At 37.5% G+C, this 27,372-nt stretch overlaps 1 protein-coding gene across 1 annotated transcript in view; it reads right to left on the bottom strand.

Moving 5' to 3' along the window:
• THSD7B (thrombospondin type 1 domain containing 7B) overlaps positions 1-27,372 on the bottom strand; it is an 876,032-nt gene that overhangs the window by 732,823 nt on the left and 115,837 nt on the right. Inside the window, exon 2 of the mRNA XM_059052359.2 lies at positions 22,837-23,009. Within this exon, the coding sequence (XP_058908342.1) occupies positions 22,837-22,975 (139 nt within the window). The 5' untranslated portion in view covers positions 22,976-23,009. The remainder of the gene's footprint in view (positions 1-22,836; positions 23,010-27,372) is intronic.

The raw sequence follows: 27,372 nt of genomic DNA, 5'->3' as shown, positions 1-27,372 counted from the left end.
TCTGTTAGGCAGGAAGTACTGCAAATAAATTTTACTCCTACATTTAATATCCAGGAAGTCCAGAAACTTCTACATAGCTCTCTAGTATCATCAACTTTAAATCAGGGAGTAGCTTAATCATCAAATAATAAGCTTAACAACCAATCATGGCACATACAAGATCTGTATTAAAAATACTGTAGAGCACAGGGAACTCTGCTCAATATTCTGCAATAACCTAAATGGGAAAAGAATTTGAGAAAGAATAGATACATGTATATGTACAACTGAATCACTTAGCTATACACCTGAAACTAACACAACATTGTTAATCAACTATGCTCCAATATAAAATAAAATTCTTTAAAAAACTAAATAAATAAATTGTATTTCTTTGTACTACCAGTGAATAATCTTAAAATGAAATTAAAAGAACAGCTTCATTCAAGATGAATACAATGCTTAAGAATAAACTTAACAATAGAAGTATAAGGTTTATCTACTAAAAATTACAAAATATTAATAGGGGAAATAAAAGAAATGGAGAGACATTCCATGTTCATAAACCGAAGACACAATATTGCTAAGATAGCAATTCTTTCTAAACTGAACTATAGATTTGGCATAATCCCTATCAAAAGTCCATGAGGCTTTTATGCAGAAGTTGACAAACTGATCCTAAAATGGAAACAGAAATGCAAAAGACTCAGAATAGCAAAAGGAATTTTTAAATGAAACAAAGTTGGAGAACTTCCCAGTTACAAAATGTATTATAAAGTTATCAAGATAAGCTATAGTTAGCAAGACAGTGTAGTAATGGTATGAAGATAGACATTTAGATCAGTGGAACAGAGCTCAAAGTCCAGAAATAAACCCTTATATTTATGATCAATTGATTTTCACAAAGATGCCAAGGCAATTCAATGAGGAAAGTGGAGTCTTCTCAATAAACAATGCTGATACAATTGGATATCCATATCCAAAACAAAAAAATGAACTTAAACCCTTACCCACACCATACAAAAAAGAATTTCAAAACGTATCACAGACCTAAATGTAACAGTTACAACTACAAAAATTTTAGAAGACAGAGGAGAAAATTCTTTGACAACCTGAAGAAGGCAAAGATTTCTTAGCTATGAGACCAAAAGTACAATCCATAAATGAAAAAAATATTGATAAATTGTACTTTAAAATTCAAAACATTTGCACTTCAAAGACACCACTACAGGGGCTTCCCTGGTGGCGCAGTGGTTGAGAGTCCGCCTGCTGATGTAGAGGACGCGGGTTCGTGCCCCGCTCCGGGAGGATCCCACATGCCGCGGAGCGGCTGGGCCTGTGAGCCATGGCCGCTGAGCCTGCGCGTCCGGAGCCTGTGCTCCGCAACGGGAGAGGCCACAACAGTGAGAGGCCCGCGTACCGCAACAACAACTAAATAAATAATTAATTTAAAAAAAAAAAAAAAAAAAAAAGACACCACTACAAACTGAAAAGGCAAGCCACAGACTGGAAGAAAATATTTGCAAACCCCATATCCAATAAAGGGCTTGTATCTAGAACATAAAAAGAACTCTTCAAACTCAATAACAAGAAGATAACCAATGCAATTTAAAAATGTAAGAAGGATTGCAGTAGACATTTCACCAAAGAAAATATATAAATAGCTAATAAATACATGAAAAGACACCATAATTAGTCATTAATGAAATGCCAATCAAAACTACAATGAGATACTATTTCATACTCACTAAAACAAATTTAATTGAAAACACAGACAAAACACATGTTATCAAGAAATATGGCAAAACAGGAACCCTCTTATATTGCTGGTGGGAATATAAAAGCTATGGCCACTTTGGAAAGCAGTTTGCAATTTCTTTAAAAATTAAGCATCTATTTTCTATATAACCCAGCAATTCCACTCCCAAGAAAAATGAAAATGTCCACACCAAGACTTGCACACATATATTCACAGCAGCATTATCCATCGTAGCCAAAAAAATGGAAACAAGCCAAATGTCCATCGACTTGTGAATGGATTAAAAAAATGCTATATTAATATGATAGAATATGATACTATTCAGCAATATAAAGGAATGAAATATCAATATATGCTATAAAACAGCATATATCAATGAAGTTCAAAAATATTACCCTAAGTGAAAGAAGCCAGTCACAAAAGACAACTTCCTGTATGATTCCATTTATATGCAATATCCACAAAAGGCAAATTCATAGAGAAAGAAACCAGATCAGTGGTTGCCTAGGGCTAGGGGTAGGAATGCGGATTAACTGTAAATAGGTGGTCGTGATGGTTATATAACTTGGTAAATGTAGTAAAAATAATTAAAATATACACTTTAAATGGGTAAATTTGCGTATATAAATTATACTTCAATAAAGTTGTTAAGAAGAATCATTCTTTCATGGTAATAATTACCGTATTATAACAGCATAGAATGCTGTAAAGAGAAGCCTCCACTTGGCATAAAACATTTATTTATCTGGATCATCAACCACCAAAATGATAACCAATTAACATGACATCTAAGGAAACATAAAAAGTGGCATTTTTTTTTGGCTCACATGCCCTTCTGTTGAGAATGGCAACACCATTAGCAGTTCTAAGTTCAAAGTTTCAAACAAGGAAAACCAAAGACCTTTGCATAATGAAAATTTCACTAAAATTTGAAAGGGCACTGGGCTAGTGTTGGTTCCATCACTTAATATCTATGCTATTCAAACTTGGTTTCTTCCCGACCCTTCCCAAAACATCTCAGGCTATTGTCAGGACCAGGTAAGATAAAAGAGAAGGTATTATAATAACTTTTGACCTTATCATCAAATATAAAGGTGTTCCTCACATCCTTGATTTTTCTCGTTCCAAATTTGAAGATGGAGGAAGTCAATCATATGGACCCATCTGAGTTCAATCGCAGGTTTGGTCAAACGGGCTACACATTCCTGGCTCTTAAGTAAGCTTTGAGACTGCATTCTGCCTGGTAATTGCATTGGATAGAATCCCCAGCTCTTGCTTTGAAAACAATAAAAGCATTCTATAAATGGAAATGTCAGGGGACAATATTATTGGAGATCCAATATTTGAACCAGCTCAGGTGCATGAGGAAGGCCAATAGAAATAAGCAATAAAATGGAAATTTTAAAAACACTTATTTTAGAAGATAAACTTGAAAGTGAAGTAAAAGAATATCAGATGACCTCTTGAGAGAAATAATATTCCTTATACTTCCATGTCTATATATCTAAACTAAATTGTGTTCTACATGTCAGGTGGTGGGAGGGACAGGAAATAATCTCTTACAGTAGCATCCATTAAATAGCAATCAAAAGGTAGCGTTAATTGAGTACTTAATATGACTTTGATCATGTAATACTTTGAGTATAGAAAATGTACTTTGAGTATGTAATACAGAATATGAACTATGCTTTACACAGACTTTCTCGTTTATTCCCATTTTAGTGATGAGAAAGCAAAGGCATAATGTTGAGGTCACACACCTTGGCTTAGCACCCAGACAGTCTGACTTTGGTACCTGTGATCTGAACCACCCCAGCACCCTACCTAATGTGTGCTGTCAGCATCTCTATTGTTTACAGGTTCTCTACAAATAGAGCTAAGTAATTAAGCCTCAAAACGGTAGTCTAAAAAGATTTAAAAGGAAGCCATTCCTTTTCAACATAGTGAGTATATTTAGCAACAAAAATCCTTGAGCAGCTGCATTCAATTAAAAAAAATTATTAACCCTGAGGAAAAATCCACACAAAAAATATATCCATATGTTATTCTTACCAGTTTCATTCATGAAGTGCATCCATGAATGAAATTCACCGTTGGGTGATAAAACTACTTCTTCCCACAGTAGCTTACTGTTTTCCTCATTTGGGGGAAAAATGATCAAGGTAAGAGGGTAGTAATATCACACAGATTGCCTACAGGAACCACAGTCTAGCTACCATAGTAATTCCAAAGAATAAAAGAAACAAAAGGATGAGATGGTTAATTCATATTCATACATTTGTTATGAAAATAAGGTTTAACAGTACATAGTATTAAAGAGAGTAGTAAATATGAATGGTGTTAAACATACACTTTTGAAATTATTTCTCTGAGTAAGTCTCAGATATTACCTGTGGCACTAATGTCTGTAGCACAGATGTCACCTGTGGCTGTAAAGTTGGGGGAACTTTGCTGATATATCAAAATAACTGCACGAATTGAGTAAATCCATAACCAACCCACAAGAAGCTATTAGTTCCAATCAGCATTGCCTGTGATTCATGGTAATAAAATGATGGCCATGAAGATGTTCATAAAATAAGCTTTTAAGGTCGCTTTATGAATTTGTAATACTGTCTTCTAGTCTTTAATTCATATTTCAATCCCACTTTGATAGGTCTGACTTGTTTTATCTTTGAGTTTCATACATTTTTGCATAGAATCCTCTGTTTTCTTAGTTAAGAAAAAATGAAACTTATCTTAAATATCAAAACTTCACCATGAAAGAAAAAGTTGAAGGAAGATAATTTCCAGGTGGCCATAAAGGAATTGTTCCATTGATAATCTGACTTCCAAGGAGAAATCTTCTCCCTATAAATCCCCAAACCAAGAGCTCAGTCTGACACCAATCATACAGAGCCAATGAACATTCAGATTAAATTAAAACAAATTTTTATCCTGGGAAAAGTTTGGTTGACCAGTGAATTTTATTATAAAACAGATTTTGTACTACATGCTTAAAGAGAATAACTGAGTCAATCACCACAAAAATTAACATTCAACATCCTTTCTATTCCAGAATAAATAGCCTAAAACAGAAGTGACAGAAAGGTTAGAAGACTTCCCATTAACTTGGGGGACATGAAACCTGTATGTATTTTCACTCCTTCTTAACACTCCCTTGAAATGACAGTAAAGGTATTAAAAGATAGAAGTCAATAAGGGCCAAAAATATAGAACTAGAGGTGGAGAATAGACAGCAATGAATTTTGGAACATGGGGAACAGGTAAGCAACTTGAAAGTGTAAAGGAAGCTGAAGATTCTGCCTACAGAAGAATATGGTAACAACAACAGAAAAAACTAATTTATACTTGCAGAACTCTGAGAAAGTGTGTGTCCTAAAGGCCCTAGAGAAAAGTAATAATGCTTATGGCTTGAATTGGGGGATAATTAAAAGCCTATAAATGGAATTAATTAGCCCCTCAAATCCCTTCCTCTGTCCCTTCTTCAATATTCGCAGGAAAACAGGCAACAAAATTCAACTCCTCAGCAAGATATTTTTGAGGAGAGCACGCAAAGTGAAAGACAGTGATGAGGTATCATATTCAAAAGAGAGGAATTAATTGAAATGCTGAGGACTAAATGTTAAGCCACTTCTGCTAAGATTCTGCCTTTATTCTTTTATCAGTAACCCAGTGTAGGCAGGGTTCATTTCAGGAAACACTATGATACTAAATTTCATGTGTCAGCTTGACTGGACTGCAGAGTGTCTGGATGTTTGGCTAAACATTATTATGGGTGTATCTGTGAGGGTCCTTCCAGATGAGATTAGCGTTTCAATCAGTAGACCGAGTAAAGCAGATGGCCCTCCCCAGTGTGGGTGGGGATCATCCAATCTGTTTGAGGTCTCAATAGGATAAAAAGACAGAGGAAAAAAGAACTCACTCTCTGCCTGATCGTTTGAACTGAAACATTGCTCCTCTCCTACACTTGGACTAGGACTTACATTATCAGTTTCCCTGGTTCTCAGGCCTTTGGGTTTAGACTGGAACTATACCAATGGCTTTCCTGGGACTCTAGACTTCTCAGCCTCCATAATTGCATGAGTCAATTCCTTATAATAAATCTCTCTCTCTCTCTCTCTTTCTCTTTCTCTCTCTCTCTCTCTCTCTCTCTCTCTCTCTCCCTCTCTCTCTCTCTGTCACAATTCCTGACTAATCCAAACACTGAATAGTCCCTGTTATGAGACTGCTAATCACGACTGAACTTATTTTCCCTTCTTACATGGCTGTCCAACTACAAACTACATTTCCCATCATCCCTTGTGGCTAGCAGTGACCATGTGACTACATTCTCACCAATGGAGTGTGACTAGAAATGATGGGTCATGGCAAATTTAAAACATATATCTGCAAATTCTTTGCTACTCCTCCAATCAAAAGATGAAATCTAGGCACCCTCCTTAGAGGCACCCTTGCAACCAATAGAATGCAGCAGAAATGACCAGGCATGGTTCCTATGGTACATTAGAAAAAGCCATGCAACTCCTTCCTGTTTCTCTTTGGAAGCTTGTTCTGAGAGTCTTCAGATATTACGTAAGAATTCCCGCCATGCTGAGGTCTCCATATAGAGAAAGCATGTGGACACAACCACACACAGAAAGAGAAAGAGATACTTCAAGAGTCCCAGTCATTCCAACCTCAGCTGTTTGAGTCTTCCCAGTCTAGGTACCAGATATGTGGATGAAGAAGCCTTCCAGATGAGCCAGCCTCTGCTCCCATGCGAACACCATGGTGTAAGAGACCCCAAGGAAGAACACCCAGCTGGGCCCATCCACTCCCAGATGTGAGAGCCAAAATGAAGACTGTTATTGCTTGAAGCCACTTTTGGAGTGGGCTGTTACACAGCTACAGAGAATTGGAACATAGTTGGAACTTCAATGTCACTTGTTGAAATATCTTTTTTTAGATTTTAGCTCTGTGCTCTTTTCATCACTAAAATACGGAAATGCCTGTGATCAAGCTTTGGGTGGGCAAAGAAGGATAATGTCCTTCCATAAGAAGGAAGAAAACTTTGTGGCTGAATGACCACATGGAGCAGAACCACTGGACAATCTGGACCACCATGAGACCTTCTCATGAGTGAGAGAGGAGCTGCTATTATTTTTAAACCATGTACTTGGGTACATCTTTTTTATAGCAGCTTAGCCTTCACCTTAAATAATATCCATAAGAAGCCCTGGATAAAAGACCTTCAGGTACTGATGGATATAGATTTTTTGAGAAACCCATCCTCCAATTAAAAAAGCCAGTTCACCACTAAGTAGAGCCTGAAAAAGAAGCCCAAACAGCTGAGTCACATACATAGAATGTCAATCAGCTTTTAAGGTCTCACCCTCAATAATCAGAAACTCTAAAGAAATAGTCAATGATCAACAGCCATTAGAAGAAAACTCCCCATATCACAAGCCATGATCAAACAAACAAATGAATAAGAGTAACAGATTTAGGGGAAGCATAAATGGTACAGAGAATGAAAAGGAAAAGGTTAAATTATTATTAACATCCTCTCAATGAAAATACACTGCATCTGTAAAACAAGATGCAATTTTAAAAATTATAGGGTGGAGTTAAGATGGCAGACTAGGAAGACATGGAATTCGCAACTCTGCACAACTAGGGCACCTACCAGGCACCAGTGGGGGACCACGTCCACCTAAGGGGACGGAAGGAACCCCCAGCAACCAGGTAGGACATGGGGTGTGTTGGGGAGTGAGGGGGGAGGAGAAGTGGAGGCAGGATGGGACCAGCCCCTGAGGGGTGGCTGGGGGAGGGGAGGAGTTCCTACATCCAGTGGGACCCACCCACTGTTAGGGGTCCAGCGGCAACTGGGGAGACCCTGGGGGAGACAGGGTTTGGGTGGGAGTGGAGGAACAGAAGGGAATGCAGCCAGTGCTTTCCCTGTCCACTTAGGCACTGGGGATGCTGTTGGGCTCCCGGGCCTAATCCTCTGCCCTCAGAGCCTCCCTCCTGCCGTGCAGAGCCCAAGCCCCACCCCTACACCCCCACCCAGGGCCCCACCTCTACACTCAGAGACCCCCTCTGAGACCCCCTCCAATTGTGCTGGGCCTAAACCCCACCCCCACACCCTCATCCAGGGCCTTACCACCAAACTCCTGAACTCCACACTCAAGAGGCTCCTCTTTGGACATGATGCTTTTCCCCTTCTGCGCAGGTTCTAAGCAGAGGCCCTGTCCCACGCTTGAACGCCACCCTGACTAGGCCCCACCATCAAGGTATTTTCTGGCTGTGCCTAGGCACCTGCCCCATGCTCAAATGTCACCCCCCCAAGCCTAGGCACCACCCCACCCTAAAGCTCGCCCCTGCCAAAGTTCCCCCCCACCAAACTCCACACCCCATAGCCAAGGCTTTCTTCTTTTTTTTCTTTTTTCTTCTTTTAGGATGGGGTTCTGTCTTACCTTGCTGTTGTTGATTCATTTATATTTTTATTTTTTCTAATAAATGTTTTATTTTTCTAATTTTATTTTCTTCTTTCTACTTTGTTATTGTTCTGCTCCTTTTGGCTTGTTTCCCCCCTCCCTTTTCTTTTCTTTTTTCAGTTGTGGTTTTGTTTTACATTGTTGCAGTTTTTTTCAATTACATTTTTATTTTTCCTAATATATTTTTTATCTTTCTAATTTTATTTTATTTTTTATTCTTTGTAATTGTACTCCTCCCTTTTTTCTTTTTCTTTTTTTTCTGCCATGCCACGCAGCTTGCAGGATTGCAGTTCCCAGTTGGAGGTTGAGCCCAGGCTCCAGTGGTGGGAGCACTGAGTCCAAACCGCTGGACTATGAGAGAACCTCAAACCTCAGGGAATATTAATCAGAGTGAGGCATCCCAGAGGTGTTCATCTCTGTGCCAAGACCCAGCTATACCCAACTGCCTGCAAACTCCAGTGCTGGACGCCTCAGGCCAAACAACCAGTAAGACAGGAATACAGCCCCCCCCACTTCAAGAAAAAGAAAAAAATGAAATGACAAAATAATATTTAACAGAAAAAGGAGCAAGGTAAAAACCTACAAGACCAAATAAATGAAGATGAAATAGGCAACCTACCTGAAAAAGAATTCAGAATAATGATAGTAAAGATAATCCAAAATCTTGGAAACAAAATGGAGAAAATACAAGAAAAATTTAACACTGATCATGAAGAACCAAAGAGCAAAGAGCAAACACACAGTGATGAACAACACAAGAACTGAAATTAAAAACACTCTAGAAGGAATCAATAGCAGAATAACTGAGGCAGAAACATGGATAAGTGAGCTGGAATATAAAATAGTGGAAATAACTGCCAGGGAGCAGAATAAAGAAAAAAGAATGAAAAGAATTGAGGACAGAGTCAGAGATCTCTGGGACAACATTAAATGCACCAATATTAGAATTACAGGGGTCCCAGAAGAAGAAGAGAAAAAGAAAGGGTCTGAGAAAATATTTGAAGATTATAGTTGAAAACTTCCCTAACATGGGAACGGAAATAGTCAATCAAGTCCAGGAAGAGCAGAGAGTCCCATATAGGATAAACCCAAAGAGAAACACTCTGAGACAGATATTAATCAAACTATCAAAAATTATATACAAAGAAAAAATATTAAAAGCAGCAAGGGGAAAGCAACAAATAACATACAAGGGAATCCCCATAAGGTTAACAGCTGATCTTTCAGCAGAAATTCTGCAAGCCAGAAGGAAGTAGCAGGACATATTTAAAGTGCTGAAAGGGAAAACCTACAAGCAAGATTATTCTACCCAGCAAGGATTTCATTCAGATTCGATGGAGAAATCAAAAGCCTTACAGACAAGCAAAAGCTATGAGAATTCAGCAGCACACAACCAGCTTTACAACGTATGCTAAAAGAACTTCTCTAAGTGGGAAACACAAGAGATGAAAAAGACCCAGAAAAATAAGCACAAATCAATTAAGAAAATGGTAATAGGAACATACATATCAATAATCACCTTGAATGTAAATGGATTAAATGCTCCACCAAAAGACACAGACGGGCTGAATGGATACAAACACAAGATCCTTACATATGCTGTCTACAAGAAACCTACTTCAGACTTAGGGACACATACAGACTGAAAGTGAGGGGGATGGAAAAAAATACTCCATGCAAATGGAAATCACAAGAAAGCTGGAGTAGCAATACTCATATCATTTAAAATAGACTTTAAAATAAAGAATGTTACAAGAGATAAAGAAGGACATTACATAATGATCAAGGGATTAATCCAAGAAGAAAACATAACAATTATAAACATTTATGTACCCAACATAAGAGCACCTCAATACATAAGGCAAATGCTAACAGCCATAAAAGGGGAAACCGACAGTAACGCAATAATACTAGGGGACTTTAACACCCCACTTACACCAATAGACAGATCATCTAAAATGAAAATAAATAAGGAAACACAAGCTTTAAATGACACAATAGACCAGACAGACTTAACTGATATTTTTAGGACAGTCCACCTGAAAGTGGGAGAATACACCTTCTCCTCAAGTGTGCAAGAAACGTTCTCCAGAATAGATCACATCTTGGGTCACAAATCAAGCCTTGGAAAGTTTAAGAAAACTGAATTCTTATCAAATATCTTTTCCGACCACAATGCTATGAGATTAGATAACAATTACAGGAAAAAAACAGTAAACAACACAAACAGATGGAGGCTAGACAGTGTGCTGCTAAACAACCAAGAGATCACTGAAGAAATCAAAAAAATACCTAGAAACAAATGACAATGAAAACATGACGATCCAAAACTTATGGGACACAGCAAAAGCACTTCTAAGAGGGAAGTTCATAGCAATTCAAGATCACCTCAAGAAACTAGAAAAATTTCAAATAAACAATCTAAACTTACACCTAAAGCAACTAGAAAAAGAAGAACAAAGAAAACCCAAAGTTAGTAGAAGGAAAGAAATCATAAAGATCAGAGCAGAGATAGATGTAATAGAAACGAAGAAAACAAGAGCAAAGATCAAAAAAAGTAAAAGTTGGTTCTTTGAAAAGATAAACAAAATTAATAAACCTTTAGCCAGATTCACCAAGAAAAAAGGGAGAGCCCTCAAATCAATAAAATTAGAAGTGAAAAAGGAGAGATTAAAACTGACACTGAAGAAATACAAAAGATCATAAGAGACCACTACAAGCAACTTTATACCAATAAACTGGACAATCTGGAAGAAATTGACAAATTCTTGGAAAAGTACAAGCTTCCAAGATTGAACCAGAAAGATTTAGAAAATATAAATGGACCAATCACAGGTAATAAAATTGAAACTGTAATTAAAAATCTTCCAACAAACAAAAGTCCAGGACCAGATGGCTTCACAGGCAAATTCTATCAAACATTTAGAGAAGAGTTAACACCTATCCTTCTCAAACTCTTCCCAAAAACTGCAGAGGGAGGAACACTCCCAAACTCATTCTACGAGGCCATTGTCACCCTGATACCAAAACTAGACACAGATATCACAAAAAAAGAAAATTATAGACCAATATCACTAATGAACATAAATGGAAAAATACTCAACAAACTACTAGCAAACAGAAACCAACAACACATTAAAAGGATCATACACCATGATTAAGTGGGATTTATCCCAGGGATGCAAGGATTCTTCAATATACACAAATCAATCAATGTGATACACCATATTAACAAACTGAAGAATAAAAACCATATGATTATCTCAATAGATGCAGAAAAAGCTTTTGGCAAAATTCAACATCAGTTTATGATAAAAACTCTCTAGAAAGTGGGCACAGAGGAAACCTACCTCAACATAATAAAAGCCATATACAACAAACCCAAGGCAAACATCATTCTCAATGGTGAAAAACTGAAAGCATTTCCTCTGAGATCAGGAATAAGACAAGGATGTCCACTCTTGCCACTAGTATTCAGCATAGTATTGGAAGTCCTAGCCACAGCAATCAGAGAAGAAAAAGGAATCCAAATTGGAAAAGAAGTAAAACTGTCACTGTTTGCTGATGACTGATACTATACATAGAGAATCCTAAAGATGCCACCAGAAAACTACAAGAACTAATAAATGAATTTGGTAAGGTTGCAGGATACAAAATTAATGCACAGAAATCTCTTACATTCCAATACACTAACAACGAAAGATCAAAAAGAGAAATTAAGGAAACAATTCCACTTACCATCTCAACAAAAAGAATAAAATACTTAGGAATAAACCTACCTAAGGAAGCAAAAGATCTGTACTCAGAAAACTATAAAACACTGATGAAAGAAATCAAAAATAACATAAACAGAGGGATATACCATGCTCCTGGATTAGAAGAATCAATATTGTGAAAATGACTATACTACCCAAAGCAATCTACAGGTTCAGTGCAATCCCTATCAAATTACCAATGGCATTTTTCAAAGAACTAGAACAAGAAATTTTACAATTTGTATGGAAACACAAAAGACCCCGAAGGGCCAAAGCAATCTTAAGAAAGAAAAACGGACCTGGAGGAATCAGGCTCCCTGACTTCAGACTATACTACAAAGCTACAGTAATCAAAATAATATGGCACTGGCAGAAAAACAGAAATATAGATCAATGGAACAGAACAGAAAGCCCAGAGAGAAATCCACACACATATGGTCACCTTATCTTTGACAAAGGAGGCAAGAATATACAGTGGAGAAAAGAAAGCCTCTTCGATAAGCGGTGCTGGGAAAAATGGATAGATACATGTAAAAGAATGAAATTAGAACACTTCCTAACACCATACACAAAAATAAACTCAAAATGGATTAAAGACCTAAATGTAAGACCCACACTATAAAACTCTTAGAGGAAATCATAGGCAGAGCACTCTATGACATAAATCACAGCAAGATCCTTTTTGACCCACCTTCTAGAGTAAGGGAAATAAAAACAAAAATAAACAAATGGGACCTAATGAAACTTAAAAGCTTTTGCACAGCAAAGGAAACCATAAACAAGACGATAAGACAACCTTCAGAATGGGAGAAAATATTTGCAAATGAATTAATGGACAAAATGATCAATCTCCAAAATATACAAGCAGATCATGCAGCTAAATATCACAAAAACAAACAAAAATGGGCAGAAGACCTAAATAGACATTTCTCCAAAGCAGGCATACAGATGGCCAACAAGTACATGAAAAGATGCTCAACATCACTAAACATTAGAAAATTGCAAATCAAAACCACAATGAGGTATCACCTCACACTGGTCAGAATGGCCATCATCAAAAAATCTACGAACAATAAATGCTGGAGAGGGTGTGGAGAAAAGGGAACCCTCTTGTTGTTGGTGGGAATGTAAATTGATACAGCCACAATGGAGAACAGTGTGGAGCTTCCTTAAAAATCTACCATATGACCCAGCAATCCCACTACTGGGCATATACCCTGAGAAAACCATAATTCAAAAATACATGTGCCACAATGTTCATTGCAGCACTGCTTACAAGAGCCAGGAAATGGAAGCAATCTAAATGTCCATTAACAGAGGAATGGATAAAGAAGATGTGGCACATATATACAATGGAATATTACTCAGCCATAAAAAGGGATGAAACTGAGTTATTTGTAGTGAAGTGGATGGACCGAGAATGTGCCATACAGAGTGAAGTAAGTCAGAAAGAGAAAAACAAATACCATTTCTAATGCATATATGTGGAATGTAAAAAAGCGGTACTGATGAACCTAGTGGCAGGGCAGGAATAAAGATGCAGACGTAGAGAACGGACTTGAGGGCATAGGGGGAAAGGGAAAGCTGGGATGAAGTCGGAGAGTAGCATTGACATATATACACCACCAAATGTAAAATGGCTGGTTAGTGGGAAACTGCTGCATAGCACAAGATCAACTCAATGCTTTGTGACAACCTAGAGGAATGGGATAGGGAGGGTGGGAGGGGGGCCCAAGAGGAGGGGATACGGGGATATATGTATACATACAGCTGATTCACTTTGTTGTACAGCAAAAACTAACACAACATTGTAAAGCATTTATACTCCAATAAAGATGTGAAAAAAATTAAAAATTAAAAAAGTTTAAAATTATAGAATAAGATATCTTAGAAATTTAAAATGTGCTGGTTGAAATAAAAAATATTCAATGGAAGGGTTGAAAGATGAAATATAATAAATATTTTAGAAATTAGAATAAAAATGCAAACAGAAGAAAAATACAGTGGAAATATCTAAAATTTGAAGATCAATTAGAGAGGTAAAACATCTCTCTAAGGAGTTTCAGAAGGAAGAGAGACAACAGAGGTAGAAAATCATATAAAAAATAAATCTCAGAACTGCAGAGCATGAGCATATTGCTAAAATATTCACCTAATGGCCAGTAAAATAAAGGAGAAAGGACTCACCCCTAAGTACATAATTATGAAATTTCAGAACTTCGTGGATAAAAAGAAGATTCAGAAAGAGGAAAAGAAACAAACAGATAACACACAGAGATGAGATCAGAATGACAAAAAACTTCTTAGCAACAATACTGGAGGCTGGAATATGTAGAGCAGAGCCTTCAAAATTCTGAGGGAAAAGTGCTTTTTAACCTTGAATTCCACACCCAAGCTATCAGTCAAGTATATGACAAGCAGAGACCCTTTCAGACATGATAAATGACTTCCAATGTACCCTATTTTAGCAGTTCTAGAAAATAAAGCAACAAAGGCAAGGAAGAGAACTGGTACTGGAACTGGGAACAAGGGGTTCAAGATGAGAAACTGTGCAGCAGTCCACACTGAATCAAGAGGGCAGCGGGCTGTGAAAAGATCTCCCCCCAAAAAACATAATAGAGTGTTTTGAACAGTGCTTAAATGTTTCAAAAAATTAATATGGGGGACTTCCTTGGTGGTCCATTGGTTTAGAATCTGCCTTCCAATGCAGGGGACACGAGTCAATCCCTGGTTGGGGATCTAAGATCCCACATGCCGTGGGGCAACTAAGCATGTGAGCTGCAACTACAGAGCCCACGTGCTCTGGAGCCCATGACGCCACAACTAGAGAGAAGCCCATGCACCACAACAAAGAGCCCGCACCCTGCAGCAAAATATTCCGCATACCGCAGCGAAGGTCCCATGTGCTGCAACTAAGACCCAATGCAGCCAAAAATAAAATAAAATAAATATTTTTTTAAAAAAGACGCTCCGTATCGCTAAAAAAATTAATAATAATATGGGTATGTCAGTTGGAGCATCAGGGGGAAAGCAGCAGTAGACTCAAAGAAGGCAAAGCAAAAGAAAAGATGAGGCAATTTTTAATTTCTATATAAAACAAAAAGCTGAAAAAAAAGGAGGTGGAAGTATGGTACACTGCTTGACTCAGCAGAGAACACTATCTATGTAGAAATAATAATACAATCACTGTTCATTGATCTAAATATTTTGATATAACTACTTTCAAGGGAGGCAATAAGGAGGGAAAGGGGTAGGTAGATGATAGATAAATCTTCAGCTGACATAGGAGAAAATCAATAGGAAATATTCAACACAAATCAAGAAATGATTTGTACTCAATACAATACTCAATAATGAGTATATTACTTAGAAATATGGAGGTAACCATCAGGATAAACAGTAAAAAGAGTTGAAACTGGTACCTCTGAGGAAATTAAATGGAAGACAACATGCAACTATAATATCTCATCATGAGAATTGCAGTAAGAGTTAAATGTCTTACTATGTGTACCTATTTCTTTTCATGCAAATTGTGTTCAACATCTTTTCCAGAGACGATCAGAAATGGTACTGGAACCAAGAGAATACAGATCATTAATTTTCATATTTACTGATTTATAAGGTTGACTTTGGTTTTCATCATTTCATATCCTCTCTTCAATATATATTGGGTTGGCCAAAAAGTTCATTCGTATTTTTCCGTACCATCTTATGGGAAAATCCGAACGAACTTTTTTGCCAATCCAATATTTCAAGTTCTAGAATCACACGTATCATATGTTCTATTTCTTCAACTCTTCACTTCTCATCTCCCCTAAATACACACACACACACACACACACACACACACACACACACACACACAAGACAGTGCCCCTCATTCTACAAGTACTTAATGTGCTGGGGATATTTTATGCAACATTTATTTATGTTCTGGGTACTTGGAATATATCAGTGAATAAAATCATCAACATCTCTCTCCTCAGGGAGCCTCCATTATAGTAATATTTAGAAAAAAATCAGAGTAATTTATTTCAAATTATTTAAGTAATATAGAATTTTTCTGGCTTATTGGGAACATTACCAAATTAATACTTGTGGCCTCCAAGGAAAAATGATTAGAAGTTTTAGCAGTGAATCCCATGCCATACATTTCTATGCTTTTTGATATCACAGAAATAATAATTGAGAATTTATTGTACACATAGCGCTAAGATAAATTAATAGCCATAGAGGTAATTTAAATGATTCCTATCGAATAAAATTCTCAGAAGAAATATTTCACTAACTTCTAGCAAAAAATTAGCTTTATCCTAAGAACACTGTATTGTCTCTAAGATTCCTAAACTTAAATATACATATAAATATATACATATAAACTATCATTTTTCCTTAAACTCCTTTCAGCTCTGAAAACGTTATTAAGCTATAATTAAATATTAACCCAAGTAAGATCCTTTTTTCTTACCCAACATCATTTTCATAATCTCGTTTTTTTCTTCCAAAAAGATTAATTTTAACTTATCTACTTAGTTCTTAGAACACAGGTCATTATTCTCACCCTTTTTATTCACCTGGAAGGATCTACTGAAATTAAAACTTTCCAAGAGTCTGTCATATAGAAAGTTTTAGAGCTAAAAAGTCAGCGAAATTACCTATGACCATTCACTAATAAAGTATATATAGCTGTCAAATTGATCTCACCTCTTTTGTGAGTCTAAAGGAAAAAAAAGTATGCAAAAACTGCATAACATAAAAGCAAGAATATTTCAAATATCAAATAATTATATAATAATGATAAAAATAATAGCTAACATTTATGAGTAGCTACAATACACTAAGTTTTTCAATATATTTGTTTTACTTTGATTTTCAAAACAGTCCTCTTAAGTTATTTACTGCCCTCATTTCCAATAGATAAATAGGGCTCAGAGAGGTTAAATAACTTTCTAGATGCTTAGGACTTGAATGTGAGTCGGCCTGTGTACAAAGTATACAAAGTATGCTTTTTCTAGTATATAGAGTGACTGCTGAGGATGACTTAAGGCTATTCAAAGAACCTCTCACAAAAAGACAAATATGGATTTTTTTTCTTTCGGACCTCATTATTCACAGAAAATTGATTTCCATTCTTTTTATAAATACTTGTAAAATGTAATTTGGAACGGTGAAAATGTTCTGGAAGTAGGAGTGGTAATGTTTCCAACACACTGTGCATATACTAAATGTCAATGAATTGTATACTTTAAAATGGTTAAAATGGTAAAGTTTATGTTTTGTGTATTTTACCACCATAATTTTGTTTAATGTCATTTGGCCCAAAGGAAGTAAATTAGAAACTTATCCTTTATATACACAGGATCACAAATTTCAAGGTCGCCTCTTCATTTCTAAGGCTATACATTTAAGTTCTACCTCACTGTTAGGGAATTCCAAACTTATATCTGTAGCAGAGACCTGACTCCTGAATTCAGACCCAACTCCCTGGTCAACATCTCCATGTGAATTTCTAACAGACTTAAAAATTGGACATGTCCAATACCAAGTTACTCATATTCCCTCCACGACAGCTCCTTCCCAGTAGCCCAGGTTAAATGATGGCAACTCCACTCTCCTGGTTGCTCGGGGCAAATCCTCAGTATCACCCTTGTATCTCTCTCCCTCCCCCTCCCCACACCAGTAAATCATAATGGTTTTACCTTAAAACGATGTCTCTCAATCTGGGCAGTATTGACATGTTGGGCAGGATAATTCTTTATTGTGCGGGCTGTCCTCTACATTCTAGAGTGTTTAGCAGCATCCCTGGCTTCTACTCACAGATGTAGCTAGCACAACCCAGTTGTGACAACCAGCTGTGACATTCCCAAATGTCCCCTGCTGGACACAATCTCCCCTGGTAGAAAACCATGGCCTTAAATATATCCGACCTTCAACCCCTTCTCACCACCTTCTCTGCCATGACCTTCGTTCAAGCTATTATCATCACTCGTCCTTATTTCTATAGTAGCCTCCCAGCTGGTTTCCTTTCGATCACTTGCTCAACTGACCACCCAAGATAATCCTATTAAAATATTATTTTTTAAAAAAAAGATCATGTCACCACTTTCTTAAAACTCCCCCATGCCTTTCTATCTCACCCAAGAGTAAAAGCCAAAATTGTATTCCAACCGATGAAGACATACCTGATTTCAGCCTGATTACCCCTCTGACCTGACCTCCTATCACTGCCCCCCATGTTCACTCTGCTCCAGCACGGTGGCCTCTTCTCTGGTCCTCAAACATGCCACAGCCACTCCTGCCTCAGGGCCTTTTGCTCTTGCGGTTCCCCGCATCTGGGATATTCCCTGATATCCCCATGGGCGGGGGGATAAATTAAGAATTTGGGAGTAATAAACACACACTACTATATATAAAATAGATAAACAACAAGGCCCTACTGTATAGCACAGGGAACTATACTCAATATTTTGTAATAACCTATATGGGAAAAGAATCTGAAAAAGAATATATATATAAAACTGAATCCATTTGCTGTACAGTTGAAACTAATATATTATAAATCCACTAGGCTTCAATAAAAAATAAATTAAAAAACTACAATGAGAAAAAAATCTCTTAGTCTCTCACCTATCACTGCATATCCTTCCTCCTTGCCTTATCTTTCCTCCTAAGCACTCATCACCATCCAACACACTCTCTATTTAACTCCTTGATCATGTTTATTAGCCTGTTCATGAGGATCAAGGATTTGTCAGTTTTATTCTCAACTTATCTCATGTATTTTTTTTTTTTTTTTTTTTTTTTTTTTTTTTTTGCGGTATGCGGGCCTCTCACTGCTGTGGCCTCTCCCGTTGCGGAGCACAGGCTCCGGACGCACAGGCTCAGCGGCCATGGCTCACGGGCCTAGCTGCTCCGCGGCATGTGGGATCCTCCCGGACCAGGGCACGAACCCGTGTCTCCTGCATCGGCAGGCGGACTCTCAACCACTGCGCCACCAGGGAAGCCCTCATGTATTTTTAATAGTGCCTTGCACACAATAAGGTCTCAACAAGGATCAGAGGAATGAATGAACCTCTTAGGACCAATATTGAGAAATTTTTTAAGAGACCACTAGTTACTGTGGCTTCAGAGGCCATGATCTGTTCATCTGATCTGTTCATCTCTACAAAGCATGCAGACATGAATAGCTATGTGTTTACTTAAAACAACAAGCAGCATCACTCCTTATCTGATACGATTGCTGACATGATCCTTCTTTCTTGGCATGGATGTCAAATTGCCCAACACTAAATATAGATCACCAGATCTCATCACAATGACGACAGGCATTCAACAGCCTTGCCAGATCAATGACCCTGCAGCCTACATCTCATCAGATTCTCACACAGTAGAGAAATCCTTAGCAATATAACATATAACATATCATATATAACATATAATATATGTTATTATCTTATTATGACTTATTATTCATCAATCCATTGTCTTTCCAAAGCCAGGACTCACTTAGAAATGCTTCTAATTTGAATGAGGTTGACTAACATCTAACCTATGGACTCAGGGGAAAAACAATAGATACCAGCAAAGAACTTAAGTGATTGGCGCCACAATCTAAATCCAGAGAATGGTTTCCAGGTTTCTAAAATAAGGTATATTTATCTGGGTCTCCAGGGAAATCTATTCAAATTCCAGATTACACTGGACCTGAGTTGTTGGATTTGATAATATACTACAAAAAAATGCAGTTAATTTCAACTGCAATCGAGCTTTTTTTAAATGCAAATGAGAAATAATAAATCATGCATAAGTAGGTACAGATTCTAAGATGTTGAGGTTGTCTTTGAAGGTGATGATCAGAGTGCTCTGGGGCATATGACTCCTCAAATTGATTTACTGCCTTTAAAATAATGTTGCATTCATGTCAGTACTATTTATAATAGCAAAAAACTAAAAGCCACTGAAATGCCAGGCAATAGGGAAAGAAAAGATAAGCCAATAGGGCACTGTTTAAATAAATTATTAAACAAAAGTACAAAAGAAAACTACGCAACCATTAAAAGATGAAACTGACCCATGTGCACTAATGTGTAATATTCATCAAGACATCATTAAATGACAAAAGCAACCTGGAGAATATGATTCTGCCAAGTATGATTCTGATTGTTTGCAACAGTGTTTGTGTGAATGTACAAACAGGTATGTAAAAATTAGATATTTTCAGATCCACATTCTCCACCATTCCACACTTGGCTTCCTGCCCAGGAGGCAGGTCTGTATGGAGGCATCGATGGGTTCCTTTCCCTTGCCTTGTGGCTTCTGGTTGGATTCAGCCAATGAGATCCCTGGCAGGAGATGTGAGGACAAGGACCATTCATCACCTTGAGCCTCTTCCCAAATTTTCTCTGCACTTTATTTATATCCCTTAAAAGGCCACAGCATCTCTCAAGCATCCTCTCCATAAAAAAGTTTTCTCTCCAGATTCCGGGAGCTACTTCCTTCCTTTGCCCCTGCAGACCCAGTGTCATAAAGATTGATACCTGCTCAGGGGCACTCCACAATTCCTGGTAGCTGATCTTAAACCTTGCTCATACTTTCCTACTTCTGTAAATAGTTCTTTTATTAAACTCTTCTCAATGACCGATTTCACATGTACCATTTCTTTTTTTGGCAGAACGCTAACTAATAATTATAGTAAAACTTATGTGTGTGTATTTTGTGTAATTTATATACCCAACTATGCATAGAGGTGTACTTACATGTGCAAGGAATGTTTCTGAAGGATATATAAGAAAAGGGAGAATGGAACACATGGCCTAGACTTTGGCTTTTAATTTTGTATCTCTGAAATTTTGTCAACTTTTAAAATGTCTGATCACATACAAGTAATAAATTGGTAACTGAGAAATGAAACCATATGGGAAAAAATATATGTTATTACCTTTTTGATGGCACACTAATGAGGGAAAGAAGTAACGAATACCAGAGAAAATGAGAGTGATGACATGGATATTCATTTTGAACAGTGCAAAACATCTGATGGGAAGGATCCTCACTTCTGAAACTTAAGTGTGAAAGATATCAAAGTGTCCATCCCCACTGCAGAGTGGGTCTGTACCAGCTTGTTCCATTGACCTACTTTTAGAAAAGCAGGCCTATTTTTAAAATTTCCTTCAGGGCTTCCCTGGTGGCGCGGTGGTTGAGAGTCCGCCTGCCGATGCAGGGGACACGGGTTCATGCCCCGGTTCGGGAAGATCCCACATGCCGCAGAGCGGCTGGGCCCGTGAGCCATGGCTGCTGAGCCTGCGCGTCCGGAGCCTGTGCTCCGCAACGGGAGAGGCCACAACAGTGAGAGGCCCGCGTACCGCAAAAAAATAAATAAATAATAAAATAAAATAAAATTTCCCTCAAAATAAGCCAATTTTCTTTTAAATTTATCTATTTTTGGCCGTGTTGGGTCTTTGTTGCTGCATGCGGGCTTTCTCTAGTTCCAGCAAGTGGGGGCTCCTCTTTGTTTCGGAAGCCCATTTTTTTAATACATCCCATTCACGTTTCAGATTTGCTACTTTCCATCTTAATTGCACTTTTTCGAGAACTTTAGACAGGAGTACAGTAATATAAATGTGCTTATTTAGATCTGATAAAATGTTTACTCTTTTCTGATTAAAATAAAATAGCCTCATTCAAATAAATGCAATCTTGACTTTTAGAACAATTTCCAAACTTCCTAAAACTACTGTGAGGTAAAAAATGAAAATCATTAATGTGGTATTAGAGCCCACAATTAAATTAATTAATAGGGGCTTTAATCCAATTAAATTTCCTCCAGAGTGTATCCCTAATGGTGCTGGGGTTTTACTTAATATACTTTAAAGCATAATTCACTTTCATTTTTGCAAAACAATTTAAATACTGCAAATATCACTATTATACATATTTCCATGGTGACATAATATGTTTGCAGTCTATTTAATTTACAGATGATGAGAGTAAAGTGAAAACTCTCCAAGGACCATAGATCTTCTACAACATCACATTTTCCAGTTCTAAGATATCAGGTGTATAAGTTATCTATATTTGCAAGAATGGACTCTTGAAACAGTAATACATATTTTAAATGATCTGATTGTGAAACTTGAAGAAAATTAAAATCTAGGGCAAAGAAAAACATCAGTGATACAAACAGCCAAGATATTTGGGGTTCATAATTTAAGCTGATAAAGTATTAGCCTTTAAAATTAAACAGATCTTTTCCAAAGCCACATTAAGGAAATATCTAAAAAAGAACATAAGTTATATGCAAGTCTCCAAACCTCAACTCAGCTTATTCATATACTTATGTATGAGGTAGCTAAGGATCTCAGAACACATTAAGGCAATGGTAAAATTATAACCAATGGGCAAAGTTGTTAGGATAATTTTTCATGCTCCAAAACTTAGATATACAGAATCTGTGCTAGAAAACATTCAATAAAAAATAGCTAACTAGTTTGTACCCTAAGAGAAAGAGACATATATTACTGGTCCAAAGCATTTTTAGCTGAGGATATCAGCTAAATTCAGATGCCATTTTCGCTACAAATGTGCTGCATAGCAGCGATATATTTGACAAAGGAGAAGCAGATGTAACTATGGAAATCATAACTTTAATTGACAACAACATGAAAATTCAGAAGGATAGCAAGCATCATGGATGGAGGTGACAATTATGCAGGAATAAGAATCAAATGTATTGTAAAGAAGAAGAATCTATTTTTTCTCCTCTCTGGAGATTTCCCACTACTCCACACATAAGAAGTACAAGGATGGAAAGAACAGTTTTCTCATTATTGAAAATGGGACAAAGGAACAGCCAGGACATCCCTACCTGGTTTCCAGATGAACTGATTATCCTTTTTGCCTTCCAAATGAGCTGCATGGGACAGCAAGAAAGAAAGTAACAGAAATAGCTTCCTCATGCTCCTCCATACCCAGCGAATGACAGCCAGATTACCCTTTGGAAACATTCTTCAGATTTTCAGCCTCTTGACTCGCCTATTCCTAAGAGAAAAAAGAACATCGCATAAGTTTCTTCTGTAAAGAAATTATAAAAACTCACTTGGACTGCTAGAACTTTTAGCATAATGGCATTACAAATGTACCATGACCATAAAGAAAGTTTACAAAATATTAACCTTTTAAGGTCAGACGTGAATTAGCCCATGCTTTCAATCCTTACCCATGAAAGGTGTTATCAATTCCAGGGATTCTACAGTCTCCCAATCAGTTTACTTTTTGCTTTTAAGAGCAGGGTTGGCAGATACCTGGTTCCGTCCCTCCTTCTACTCAGCCAAACTCCTTGAGGAGCCCACGATTTTTGGAGGAAGATCTGTACGTACAGCAAAGTCCAAATAGGGCAATGAACATTCTAACAATGGTATTAAGAAAGTGACAGAGAAAGAATGAGGAAAAGGCAATCAGTTCTTCTGTGGTGAGGACAAAAAAAAAAAAAAAAAGGGAACTCTCCACAAGGTAATATTTGAGAGGAGCCAGGGGAAAATGGCTTGAAGGTGCCAGGAAGGGCATTTCAGGCCAAGAGAACTAGGTGCTGAAATGCATTTTGTGTTTGGGGACCGGGGAGAGGGCAAGTGGCTACAGTGAAGGACACATGGGGGAGGGAGGAATGGACAGAGATGAGATTTAGAATGTAGGTTGGGAAGCAAATTATAAAAAGCCTTGAATGTCATGTGAGAGATTTGGGCTTCATTCTGTAAATAATAACAATAAGATCACAGGAGAGCAAATGACTTTTAAATAACTGACATCAGTGAACATAATGTTCATAACATGATTACAGAGAAATTCAGGCCGTTATGAAACTAGAGAAATAGTCCACGCAAGTACTGATGAATGAGAGAATCAGGAGAAGTTTGAAAGGTAGTGCAGAGGCTGGGTTTAAAGGATTTGGTTAACAACTGGGTGGGATGTATGAGAGAGAGAGAGAATAGAAAAGACAGATTCCAGACCAATGGGACCCCTCGACCAAAAATGAGAAATGGGAAGAGGGGAAGGTTTAAAAAGGAAGATAAAGAGAATTTTCTTTAGAGAATATTAAGTTTGATGTGCCTACAGGACATCCAGGTAGTTGCCCAAAAGATAATAGGAAAATTCTACATGGAATTAAAGAGATCTGGGGTAACCTGCCACAATACTTGTATTAGAAAAATACATTAAGACAGATAAGTGTAGGGCAATAAAAGGGTAGAACAGTAAGAAAGGATGTCAAGGGTAGAAGCTTTTCCCCCTAAATATTTACCAAAGAATTGCTAAAAGTGGGTAGCAAGTCTGACTGTGAACTTCCTAGGGACCAAAAAAAAAAAAAAAAAAAAAAAGTGGCTATTATAGCCCTCATATACATAGGAGTAAAGTATATATATATATAATTTTTATTGTTTTAGGAGAAGCCATTCCCCTGCTTCCAAGCACTGGTGGAATTTTACCCCAAGAGTTCTTATCAACACAGAGGCTGTGCTGAGCAATGCAGTCTTGGGCTCTTCTAGAACACTCCAAGGGTACAGTGGCAAAGTACAAATCAGTGAAAATGATTCTACGAGGAATCAACCAATAGAGTTCAAGTACACAGCTCTCTGATGTCCTGCCTTGGTCCAGGGATGAAGATAATATTTGGATAAGCAACCCAATGCTTTTCCTCAAATTTCTGCATTGCATGCCAATATCGAAAAGAGTGGAATGCTCCAGCTGAAATTAAACAGAGTTCCCCTGTTTGACTGTTTGTCCCTATGAGTGGCCTGTTAGACTATTCCATGGAACCTTTGGGGCACTACTGGACCCGATTCATAAACCTCTGGACTAGATGCAAACTTTACCCCCTTTACATGAGACATCTTTGTGTATACACACACACACACACACACACACACACACACACACACCCTAGACAATGGGTATTTCACTTTGCTAATGGCAAATCCACATGCTTAACAAGCAACACAACAGTGAATGGTTTGGTAACTATATCATGATATTTTAAAGTCTACACACACACACGTGAATAGGTGATTAATTCTTCATAATATAGATTTGCTACAAAACTATATGGACATTTTTTAGAAGGCACCATTGCCATGAATTCCACTAAGGTACCTGGAAAACATCAAAATACTGCCCCCATAAAACAAGATAACTAACTTCCTAGTGAATCCTACAAATCAAGTTAGTTGAAAAATATACCTCTGGGAAAGCAAGTGAAATAGCCATCTGTATAATGATGGATTAAGTCATTGTAATGTTAGAGAACTTTTGATAAAAACGATGATTTGTATTTTGGGGTAGTTTACCTAAACCTACTATTATTACTATTAATAAATTAGGTAACCAGCAGGACCAGCTATCTACTGAGGCCACTTCTTTTGTGATGGGAAATGACCAGGGTATGGAAGATGACTCTGTTCATTCTCATTAGTGGGAGACATAGTTTCAGCACATCTAAAAGCACATTCATGTCATTACAATGTAAGCCAAAGATATGGAGGACCAGAAGCATGTTTGTTAGACTCTATAATGGCCATAGGTGGGAACCCAAAAAGAGATTTAAAGGAGTTCTAGTGAGACTGTATGTGAGCTGGATTGATTAGCCAATAATTTATACATAAATATTTTGAATTTTGAATCAATTTTGGGTTTTAATTGCAAGACCTGAACACACGTTGCTGTGAACCCTGGTCTTCGTTTAGGCTCCCTCCCTGGTGCAGAGCCCTGTATTGACTCTGCAAAGGGACCCACTGGCTTTAAGAGTCATTTTGTGTTCACCAAAGCCAGTGGAAGATCCCTGAGCAGAGTGGCTTGGGGTGCCTACTGGACATCTGCGGTCAGCACTATCTCCTGGCTATCACTAATTAACAAGGATAGGGACAGTACAGACATAGAGAACAGACATCTGGTTGCCAAGGGGGAGGCGGGAGGGGGAGGGATGGATTGGGAGTTTGGGATTAGCAGATGCAAACTATTATATATAGAATGGATAAACAACAAGGTCCTACTGTATAGTACAGGGAGCTCTACTCAATATCCTGTGATAAACCATAATGGAAAAGAATATGAAAAATAATATATATATGTATAGCTGACTCACTTTGCTGTACAGAAGAAATTAACACATTATAAATCAGCTATATGGCAATAAATTTTTTTAAAAAAAACAAGGATAGTGACAGTAGAAACCTAAGACTAATCTTGACCAAAAAAAAAAAAAAAAAAAATTCTGAAATACAGCTCTTAGAGAATGCACCAAAACATCTCAGTTCAAGATGCCACAACAATCTTACTCTTAAAAACACCACATATTTTTAGTATCTGTATTACCTATAATCCTATACCTCGTTACCTCTCTTTTCCCAAGAAGCATGAGGACATAAGATGGGAAACTAGATTTGATGAAGCTTCCACCATTCGCCGTGCTGCAAGCTTCACATCCACTAGTAAATGGAGAATCTCTGTTGAGTTGATGGAAAATGCAGGATGGAATTTGAACACAGGTATGTCTTATTCCACTAAACTATGCTGCCTCGCTTCCCTCTAAAGACCTGAAACTCACTAAATTATTCCTCGGAAGACACCGGGAGTCATTCTTGTATCTATTACTTGAATAAGCCACACAGGAGTTCACGATAAACAAAATAAGAGGAAACAAGAAACAATTAGAGCTGCCACTCCTATGTTAGTAAAACACAAATGGAAAAATGCTGTGACTATGATGAAAAAAGATATTATGCAGGAAGCATGTGCTACCCACGACAGCATGAATAATTTACCCCAGGAAGATCGTTGAGTGTGTCCAAATCAACTTATTTACTCTATATCTTAGCATCCAAAATGTATTTGCAAGGTTAGCTCTAAACTGATGAATATTAAGAGAAATTTAAAAAAGTTTCTCCTTTTAGCCTCAGTTTTCTAATCATTTAAAGGCCATTCAAACTATGAAAAGTGTGCCTTACACTTCACATGTATTTCATTTTCCCTTAAATGTAATCTTATTGCCGAAGTCCTTGAATATCTAAAAAGGTACAAAACTTAAAAATAAAATAAAAACTGTTCCAATTTGCTTGCAGCCTGAAGGAACAGCAATGAGGAGGAGAAAAGCAAACTTGAACGTGCATATCCCGATAGCGCCATCTCATGGCAACTGTGCAGAGACAATGGTTCAATAAAGATGGCCGAGTAACAGGGGCTGGAGGGGAGGACGCCCACTGTCAGGACCGACTCAACTGACCAGGATGGGGACTCCAACCAGTTGCCTAATGCAAGTTAACTAACACTTCTGGAGAAATCACAGAAGCATTTGCTTTTTCTCAGCCATTTGCCTAATTTCTGATTGCAATATGGTGCACTGCATTCCATCCCTCAA

The sequence above is a fragment of the Kogia breviceps genome, chromosome 2, assembly GCF_026419965.1.
Source record: "Kogia breviceps isolate mKogBre1 chromosome 2, mKogBre1 haplotype 1, whole genome shotgun sequence".
In the NCBI taxonomy this organism is placed as follows: domain Eukaryota; kingdom Metazoa; phylum Chordata; class Mammalia; order Artiodactyla; family Physeteridae; genus Kogia; species Kogia breviceps.
This window is presented reverse-complemented; position numbering and strand designations above follow the sequence as displayed.